The 10,503-nt window shown below is 36.0% G+C and overlaps 1 protein-coding gene across 1 annotated transcript; it reads left to right on the top strand.

Annotated features, from left to right (window-relative positions):
- Window positions 1–884: 884 nt before the first annotated feature.
- On the top strand, window positions 885–1,829 carry LOC137239057 (uncharacterized). Its single transcript, XM_067763978.1, has 5 exons — window positions 885–911; window positions 1,001–1,109; window positions 1,165–1,442; window positions 1,510–1,663; window positions 1,723–1,829. Exons 3-5 carry the CDS (start codon window positions 1,194–1,196, stop codon window positions 1,827–1,829), a joined length of 510 nt encoding a protein of 169 aa, XP_067620079.1. The 5' UTR covers window positions 885–911; window positions 1,001–1,109; window positions 1,165–1,193.
- The last annotated feature ends 8,674 nt before the right edge of the window (window positions 1,830–10,503 follow it).

The following is a 10,503-nucleotide window of genomic DNA, read 5'->3' as shown; positions in this document are numbered from 1 at the left end:
TTCTGGGCGGTAACGACGTATTAGATGTAAGTTTGCTTCTTTCGGCCTTTGTTATAAGTTCCCTTTTAAACAGCTTTTCGACTAGATTATTGTTCCTGGCTTGTAATCGTGATGTGGGATCTTTATTTAGAATTCTATACGTATTTTTGTCATTTAAAATATTTGTCATTTTTTCATTATATTCGTCAATTTCCATTGCCACGGTTTTTTTACCTTTGTCCGATGCATTATGTTTATGTTTGATTAGTAATTTTAATATTTTTGTTTGATAGTAATGTGGAATAACGATTTCCCCGATAAAACTATTACAAACTTATTAAATAAATCAAAATATCAAAACCAAAAGCAAAAATCCGAAAACCCAGTAATTTTCAAATCAGCTATTTATGTACCTCGACTCTCTGAATGACTCGCGACGTCAGATTGTTACAATAAAGAAAATATTAAAATAGCACACAAACCTATTAATACTTTGAAAAACTTTTTCAACAAAACAAAATCTAAAATACCCGAAATGGAAAAAAGTAACGTAGTTTATGAAATTCCATGCAAAGGAGGTAAAAACAATGAGCCTTGCCATAGTGTTTAAAATTGAAAAGTAGACTTGCCCAACACAAGTCGGATTTAAAACATTGCCATAATGTAATGAATCAGAAAACAGCACTCATGATGCACTGTAAAATGAGAGCACATACACCAAATTTTGAAGAAACAAAGATTCTCCAGCAAGAACAACATTATAGCAAACGTTTCACTCTAGAAATGTTACATATCGTCGACAGAGATACAAACATTAGGCTCAATTATAAGACAGATATAGCCAACTGCGCGCACAGCTACAAATATTTACTTTCCAACAAGACAATACACAGCTCCACGTCAGACAGAGCAGACGTGTAAATAAATGCAATGTATGTGCATATATTTTGTTCAATTTTATAATTTTTAATATGTGCAATTGTCAATGTTTTATTTTATTTTGTTTTGATTTTGTCAATAGTTACGCCCTGAAGACGGTTACCGAAAGAGTAGCCGAAATATATTGGTAGTAAAACTTAAACATTTGTGTTTTACTCAATTTGACCTGAAGCCAGCTTTAAACAAAATAAGTAATTAATTAAGAGGTCGCCAAAAATCACAATTATTGAATACTTCTTTTCGTAGAATTTCACAACGAGGAGCAAACTAAGTTCATGAATGATCAAAGAACAGATATAGCAGACATTAAAACCATTTTGTCTCAGCAGCTTGAACTTCTAAAGGAACTAAAAGCAGAGATATTAGCAATCAAACAAAAGATGGCAAGCCAAGATGTGGTTATCGAAAAATTGATGAAGAGAGTCTTACCAAACACATCAAATTTAACAATTCTTCCGTTCAAAACGATTGAAGAGATTAAGTCTGCAGACAAAATTTTATCACAGTACTCTCGAGATGAATTGGTATTACGCAACGTTAACCTCTTCATATCACAACTTTTAGCTAAATGGGTATTTAATATAATTTCAGGTCGCATACGTACGCACTATTGTGGGAGTTACTCCAATAAGAAAAATTGTTCCCTTCTTATTTGCTGAATCTACTCTGCCTTTTATTAATTGGGATGGTCGTCACCAAAAATTTCCAATCAAATCGCTAAAGTTTTTCAATGAGATTGTTTTTCGTAAGCATAAATTTCCACAAATATGTATTTAACGTTAAAACTCTACTTCCATTTAACAGGTGCAGTTCATGGTCCCGATGTGGATTTTTCTAAATTTGACAGTGAAATGCGAAAGGGAGTCCGATCCGCGAAAAACAAAATGTCTAAAAGCAAATCCCACCAGTAATATTTTCTTTTGTAATACATACATATGTAAACTAAACTAAAACTAGAAGTATTTATTTGGCATCTGAAAGTCAACTTAGTTCATATTTATTCCATTTTTAAGTTAAAAATAAATGTACAACAAAAGTAATTTAATAAATTCCAGTGTACTTATGTAAAATGAAAAGACAAAACGGACAATTTGAAGCATAAACTTAATTATTTACATGTATTTATTTTCACCATTTCTTATACTTATAAATCTCAATAATCTATTTTTTTTATTGATTAAACAAAAGACAACCGTAAATTATTCGCTAACCGTAAGAAATTAAAGGTGTATGTACTAAAAATGAATTCAAATATACACTAAACTTATGTTCATTTAAACAATTCATATTCTTGTTCTTATTCAACTTCGTATCGTAAATAGAAAAGCAGTTTTAAGAAGTGAGTACAGTTCGCAAGAAAACACTCAAGAAATTCTAGGTCTGCCCCGGCATCAGTTAGTACACATTGTGGCTAATATTAGCATTTTGATACGTCACTATGCTTTTGTTATACTGAATATTTGAGTTTTTTATTCGACAGCTCAGCAATTCGAGCTATGACAGAAGGTGTAAAGTAATCATGGATTCTTAAAATTCGTTATTATATATGTAATAATCGAAATACTTCTCTTGGGTAAACTACCATTCGCTGCCTTCCCGACAAGTATGAGCCACTGGAGCACCACTGTACCTCGATGCGTGAGCTGTAAGCGTTCCCTCTTGGGTAAGATATAGCGACCGTTGCTACCAGTATTCCCTTGTGAGCGCTACCGTTGTCATTCTTAGAACCTTCACTACTGTTCTGAGAACCTCTTCCACCTCTTAATGCCCTAATACCATTACCGTCGCTCAATCTCCTCCTCTCCTCCCTCTTTCACGCGCTCTGTGAAGCAAGTTGTCGGAACTAAAGGATAGGGGTCGCGTCGGTTGCTATTATTCATAAGCGTCACTGTAAGCTATAACTTGGGTTATATTAGTCTTCCATCTCCCTTCATTCACATACAGACAAACAAATCTCTGCGGTTGAGAAGTAGTAATCACATATCACGTTGTTTCTCTAAGTCCGCGTTTTCAGCCAACTCTCGTTCGTCACAAGACTGATAAATTAAATAAGACCCAGCCAGCATTTTTTGAATATTTTGATCAAAAAATATTTAAATATCATACCCCAAGATGATTAAAAACGTTCAAATTTAAAAGCATTTTCTGTTCGAAAATTAACGCATCGTCGGGAGAAAAATGTACCATAAATGTGATTATTCTTGAATAATCATTTATGATTCCTATTTCGAAACGCTTTTTATTCTTATTTGATATCATTGTAAAATTGAGCTTTAATAGTTTTAGAGTAATATTTGACTGCTTTTCACAGTCATTTTCTGATCATATTATAATATACATATTTCAATCGTTTTGATTGAGATTTTTGAATCATTTTTGAATGCCATTATAATGCATTTATTCTTCATATCTCATTCAAAATAGGATACTACATAATAATCTTATTTCATCAGGGGAAGAAAGCATGCGAAAGTGAGCTATTCGAACCACAGCTAACTCGCAAACAGACTTGACCGATATACACCTGCGACTCACAACCTATGTATTGTCCAATCCTTATGTATTTTCTGGGAAGCTGAAGGGGAGAAATGGTTGAGGAAGTCTTCGTTCGCGAGCAGCATTACATTATTTTTGTCATGAAGAATATCTTTTGCATAAATAATAAAATTTTTATATATTTTTTCTTAGCTTCATGATTGAAAAAATATGTGTATGTGAAAAAAATAAAATTTTTAATGAAAAGTAAAATTTCAACAAGTATAAAATTCATTATTCAGTCAACAAATATATTCTTAAAAGATTCAGAAAGCTGAATGAAAAATGATTATAAATTTTTGATCACCTAAAGTAAACACATTTGATTCAAATATGATTCCAAAATGTGATTGAAAAACTATGTTCAGATTTTGATCATCAAAGGTAAGAATATTTGATTATTCCTTTTGTTTGTTTTTATGAAATATTAAAATTTAGTCATTAAAGGACCTTATAAATGATTCCAAAAAGTGATCGAAAAATGTTTTTTAGTTTTTCATCATCAAAAGTATTCATATTTGATTATTTCTTTTGTTCAATTGTATGATAACTCATTATTTAGTCAGAAAGAGTAATCAAATTGTATTGATATGTGGGGAAATTCAAAATTGAATCACCTAAATGCTGAGTGGGGAGCTGCAGGTGTACTATCTTAATGTATATCAATTTCGTTTCACGTTGTTTGTCCCCGATGGAGTCCTAATCTACTTAACCGATTTCAATCAAATTTGCACACCGTGTACAACGAGTTCGAGTTGCCTGAAATTTGATTTATAGGTAGCCCTTTGCTTAGATTAGTATTTACGATACTTTTTTGGCGGGAAGATGACCAGGGACCGATATTTTCGAAAAAAGTTTGTTCTTGGTTCGATTAACCTGAAATTGGGCATATACAGCGCTTTGCCTAGATATGTATTTATGACACTTTTTTCTGAAAACGAAGCAGGGACCGAGTTGGACTGGGACTGGCAGTGGCACTGAGACTGGAACTGAGATTTGGACTGGGACTAGGACTGGGACTAGGACTAGGGGTGGGAATGGAACTTGGACTTTCTGTAGGACTGGGACTGGCAAAGAGGGATGGAGAAAAAGAACTAGTGGGAGAAGAACTAGAGGGAGGAGAAAGGAGGGAAGGAGAAAGTTATTGAGTTAGAATATGGATATATCGAGCGGAAAAGAAGTGAGGTCTGCTAGTCTTATAAAAGTTGCTACATACTTTCTTTTTTATACTCAGCTGAGCAAAGCTCACAAAGTATATTAACTTTGTCCGCATAACGGTAATCCGTAACGGCATAAACTAATCGAGATAGATATAGACTTCTATATATCAAAAAGATCTGGGTGAAAAAAGAAATTCATTTAGCCATGTCCGAAATCAAAAGCCCTTGGAATCTTGGCAGGAATACTGTTCGTGGTATGACATATATAAATAAATTAGCGGTACCCGACAGAAGATGTTCTGGGTCACCTTGGTCCACATTTAGGCCGATATCAAGAAAACGCCTTCACATATACAACTAAGGGCTACTCCCTTTTAAAACCCTCATTAATACTTTTAATTTGATACCCATATCGTACAAACACATTCTAGAGTCACCCCTGGTCCACCCTTATTGCGATATCCCGAAAAAGCGTCCACCTATAGAACTAAGGCCCACTACGTTTTAAATAATCATTAACACCTTTCATTTGATACACATGTCATACAAACACATTCCAGGGTTACCCAAGGATCATTTTGCTAAATGGTGGTTTTCCCTTATTTTGTCTCCAAAGCTCTCAGCTGAGTATGTAATGTTCGGTTACATCCGAACTTAGCCTTCCTTACTTGTTTTCTCTCACGTAGTCATTCATCATTGCTTTGAAATTTAGTTAAATTTTTTTCTCTGGAAGTACTAAGTAGTCTCAGATGACACAACACATCCTTTTGTTACAAATATGATTTAACGAATTTGCAAACGAATTGATGAGTACTTATGTTTTTCCTAATATTACTTTGTATGAGAATGGATATCCCATGATTCCTTTTATTAGGATTCACACTTGGACAAATTGGTTTTGAGCTGAGATAATCTTCTTTTGCATCGCCAAAGTTCAAGTTTGGCTCTCGCTACAAAAAAATTATACCAAAAGTGTGAAGAAGATATCTTGAACCAGGATTTTGGTTTTAGTTTTTGCCCTTATGAATGTTTCTAAGTATTAGTACAGCATTAGTACATGAACATAAAATAAATAAACGCAAATAGATTGATATAATAATACCAGACTGTCATGAGATGCGCTCGATAGCTGTCAGACGAAGTGAGGAGTGGTTGTGTGATTGGTAAGCAAACGGAAACGCGTTTTTCTAAATTGATAGAAAGTGAATTAGATTGGTCAGGCGTTAAAAGGGAAAAAAGCTAAACATTTACGAAAGGGTAGTTTAACCGCAAATTTATTGATTTCAATAAAATATTTTGTGCTAAATCAGCTCAACGTGAATTAACGGCTTTTGGCAGTCAGTTTGAAGCAAGAAGTAGAAGCGTGTTGTGATTAAATAAAATATGTGAAAAGTGATAAAAGTATCTGTCAGGTTTAATCTTGATTTTTGGATGTATAAGGAAGGGTTTATGTATTTACAGAGCGTTTGATAGAGAAATTGTTGAAATGAGTGGTTGAAAATGTCCGCCCAGTATTTGCTAAGCTGCCTCGAGGCCTTTCTGTCGCGAAGCAGAGAGCAAAGGCCAGCGGAATCCCAACATCTCAACTGACAGATACATCAAATTCGCTGTCTGCCCGGCCGCGAGATCAGTCTAACAGTAGCCAGGGATATCCACCACCATAGCCCTCGACCTCACGTTGATAGATGTTGAATTCCCTAACAGTGACAGGGGTATCATTCCATCTGCCGCATCCTATTAAGCGGAAACCTCCGCCTGCAAGTCACTGCATTGATAAAGCAGCGTGAAGTGGTTTATCAGGCTCCTGTTAAATATTTATCCCCCACTCCATTCATCCCTTGAAGGAACATGAGTAGTGAATGGGACAACTAGAGAGGAAGCTGGCGTACAGTAGTCTGTCTTTCTTATCAATGTACCACCTTTGGAGAGAGCCCCCTATGTTTTGCAATTGCGCCCAATTGCGGTATACATCAACCGAAGCCTTCCTAGCCCTTTCCCTTACATTAAGCTTCCATGATAGCTTCCCGTCAAGATGATCCCAAAGTCTTAACTCTATTAGCACCAGCGATTCAGGAGCCTTTTACCTCCGCGTAAACAAAACGATTTCCGTTTCGCTATTGCTGATAGCATGATTCGAACCAACTGGTCACATTACCACGATCCGAAGCAGAGGGGGAACAATACCACTGTAGCTTCCCCCTTCTGACCTTTTTCTTAACCGTCACATTCCTTCCATCCGCCACAGTTCTGACGCCCAACAATCTGCTGATAAATTCTACCAGAGTCGATTCGACTCCCAGTTTCGAGAGGGCCCTTTCAATTCCGGCTGCTAAGACATTTTTGAAGAGTCTATCTATGTTAAAAAAGTACACCTGCTCACTGAGAATAATATTCGTAGCCGAGTATTGGGTGAAAGCTGATGCACAGCAATTTGGGATCTCTGAAAAATAACTGGCGCGATCAGGAATGGCATCACCTAAAAAAGTAGAAACGATGCTTGCAGATATAGGAAAGCGTGCTATATTATTATAGCCTTATCATAACAGATATAGGAAAGATGGACTACTCGCTCGAAGGAATAATGCCAGAAGCCTCTAAAACCATAACAATCCGATAACAAAACAATAATTTTTCATTATCGGTTGTTATCGATAAGAAATCGGCGAAACTTTTCTCAAAAATACCGAAGTACGAAGAAGATGGAATGGATGTAATATTCGAGAAAAAATTATCCGGAAGATGTATGGTCCGTCCAGCGGAAGGTTAGTGTATAAGTAATAGTAAAAGTTTGAGTTTGTCCCTTTATGTAGCAAAGAGGTGACCGCAAGTGTTGGGATACAGATAAAGGAAGAATGGCGTGGAAATGGCTTAAATCGTATAGGTTGTTAAGCACCACTTCATAAATGACCAGGTGAGAGTATACTTGTTTAAAACAAAAAAAAAAAACATTTAAAACAATGTACCAAATTCGTATCCTTAAGAATATTTCACTTATTATTAGTATTCGCAAAAACTTCATGACTCATTTCTGATTGCCATTGTAGCCGGGCATGAAATAAATAAGCAGGATTTTATGTTAAAGAGCGATTCCAACTTCGTATTCAGCTCATGCCAATCATAAACTAATATCAAAATATAAGTGTATAATAACTCGACAGCAACAGCAATAAAACTAGCATAAATTAATTACATCAAATGGATTTGGCTCATTATACCAACACCAAATACCGAATGATTAATTTTCGCTTTTCGCTTTTCAATTTTAAAACAAAAGTAAACAATAATGGTCGGATGGATTGTGGTGTAAGTCAAAATTGAGAATGAACGGCAAATAAATAAAAACATAGAGACAAAACCCAGCACCAGGGGAGACCGAATATGGCAACAACGAAAACGAAATATTTCATTTCGCAAATTATATTTATTTTGTAATTTCCAGGCAGAAGAGGCGTTACAAAAACAAGAAGAGCAAACAATTTATGCAGTGTAATTTTAGGATGGCGGCCACCGTGGTGTGATGGGTAGCGTGCTCCGCCTATCACACCGTATGCCCTGGGTTCAACTCCCGGGCAAAGCAACATCAAAATTTTAGAAATAAGATTTTTCAATTAGAAGAAAATTTTTCTAAGCGGGGTCGCCCCTCGGCAGTGTTTGGCAAGCACTCCGGGTGTATTTCTGCCATGAAAAGCTCTCAGTGAAAACTCATCTGCTTTGCAGATGCCGTTCGGAGTCGGCATAAAACATGTAGATCCCGTCCGGCCAATTTGTAGGGAAAATCAAGAGGAGCACGACGCAAATTGGAAGAGAAGCTCGGCCTTAGATCTCTTCGGAGGTTATCGCGCCTTACATTTATTTATTTTTTTTTTAAGTTTAGGATGGCTAGCTTACAAAAAAAAGCCTGAGTATGAAATACTCGCGAAGTAAATGTTTTAGGTTATCTAAAGCTCGCCCAAGGTTTTTAAATCGAGCCCGAACAGAAGTAACTTTGCCAGAAGCAAATAACTTCGGGCTGTAACAACCGATAGAGACAAGTTATTTTTTTATTATCGGCTTATTATTGACAGCGACTTCCCTTTCTCGAGTTATTGGTTTCTTATAGGCTTGATACTGTATTACTGATATGTCATCGATTTAATAATTTAATTTTATCGGTATCTGTTTCATAATAAACGGTAACAAACCGATAGTTTTCTAATATCAAATAGATACTTTTTCCATAACTAATAAATAGCTTCTCGATAGCATAGGTATATGCGAAACGCCGATGACAATATGGTATTTTTTCCACAGCAAATCGAAAAATTTCCGATAACATATCGATAGCTAGTCGATAAAATGCCGATAACTTATTTAAACCTTTTCGATAGCAAATCGATCACTTTTTCATAACATACCGATAAATTTTTTGATAACAAATAGCCAGCTTATCGAACATTTTTTCATAACATTTCGATAAATAATGAATATATTTTCGATAATTAATCGATTAGGTTTCGATAATTAATCGATTAGCTTTCGATAACATATCGATAACGCGTCGATTAAAAATCAACAACTCATTAATAACCTTTGTTTTGGATAGCAATTTATATTACTACTAGAAGACTCGGCAGACGTTGTCCTGCCCTAAATTTGGCCTATCTGCATACATTTTAATAAGCTTTTTCCGTTGATCTGCCCTCCCTCCTCTTAACTTTTTCCTAATCCTTTTATTCACTCCTCCCTCCGTCTTTTTCGCTTTATCTATCTCCATCTTCGTCTCATTCTTTCTCTTCTCCTTCTCTCTTTTCTCTTCTCTCAATTTCTTCTCATTCTTCTGCATCCCTTATTGCCTGTCCCAGAGGGTGGTATGTATTTTATTCCAGTCCCAGTCCCAGTCCCACTCCGTGTCTCAGTCCCAGTCCTAGTCCTAATCCCAGTCCCAGTCCGTCTCTGAATAATATATTACTCTGCACTAAAGCACTAGTCAACAGCTTTCATTTGATATCCATATTGTATAAACACTGTCTAGGCATTCACTGGCCCACGTTTTAGCCTATATCTCGAGACCCTAGTCACCCGGGGTATGAAAATTACCCTCTACACAACTAAAGACTCTCCTGAATTAAAAAATCGCGGGCCCCCTCAGAAACCCCCACCCTCTCGACGGGCCTGGTGATGTGCTATACTTGATATCATTCGCTATAATATGTTTTATTGATAAGCAGGTTGTTTAATTAAACACCAAGCAATTACACGGAAGTATATCCGCATCACCTGAAAATATGAGTGCCACTGCGTATACGTAACTGTTGCGGGGGGAATGTGGCAACCGGGTCGTGGGGCGCGATCGCACGCAAATAAAAGAAATAAAAAGAGAAGAATTAGTACCGATTCGTTACAATTTATTTATAAACGACAAATATTTTACATAATTGCGTATCAAAGTGAAACACTCACAAACTCACGACCAGGAACGTCAGGAAAGCTAATTAATTTCACAATATAGATAGCAATTCCGAGTGAATATGCCGTAGTGCAATTAGAAAGAAATTAATCGAACTACCAAATGCACTTGACACATTCAAATGTATGCAAGTGATTAATTGCAAATAGAAAATTAAAAATTAAAATTTAAGTGACAATGGCAAGGAGTTTAATTATACGAAATAAATTCACTTGGCAGTTCACAATTTAGAACACAGTTTAAAATTTAAGATGTACACTCGAAGAAAAGTTAGGAAACTCACCTGGGGCTAGCTGCTGGCTCTTGAACGTTCCAAAATAGAAAAAAGGCCCAGACCGCGAACAAGTCCGCGGCACCTGCCGATAGCTAACTTTCGTTGAGTTTTTCCCCTTTCAAAGTTAGCTTTCGGCTGGTGTTAGCCGTTACCGGTAATAATAATAAAAT

Source organism: Eurosta solidaginis, chromosome 2 (assembly GCF_040869045.1).
Source record: "Eurosta solidaginis isolate ZX-2024a chromosome 2, ASM4086904v1, whole genome shotgun sequence".
NCBI lineage: Eukaryota > Metazoa > Arthropoda > Insecta > Diptera > Tephritidae > Eurosta > Eurosta solidaginis.
Note: the sequence above shows the minus strand (reverse complement) of the source record. Positions and strands in the feature narration are given on the sequence as shown.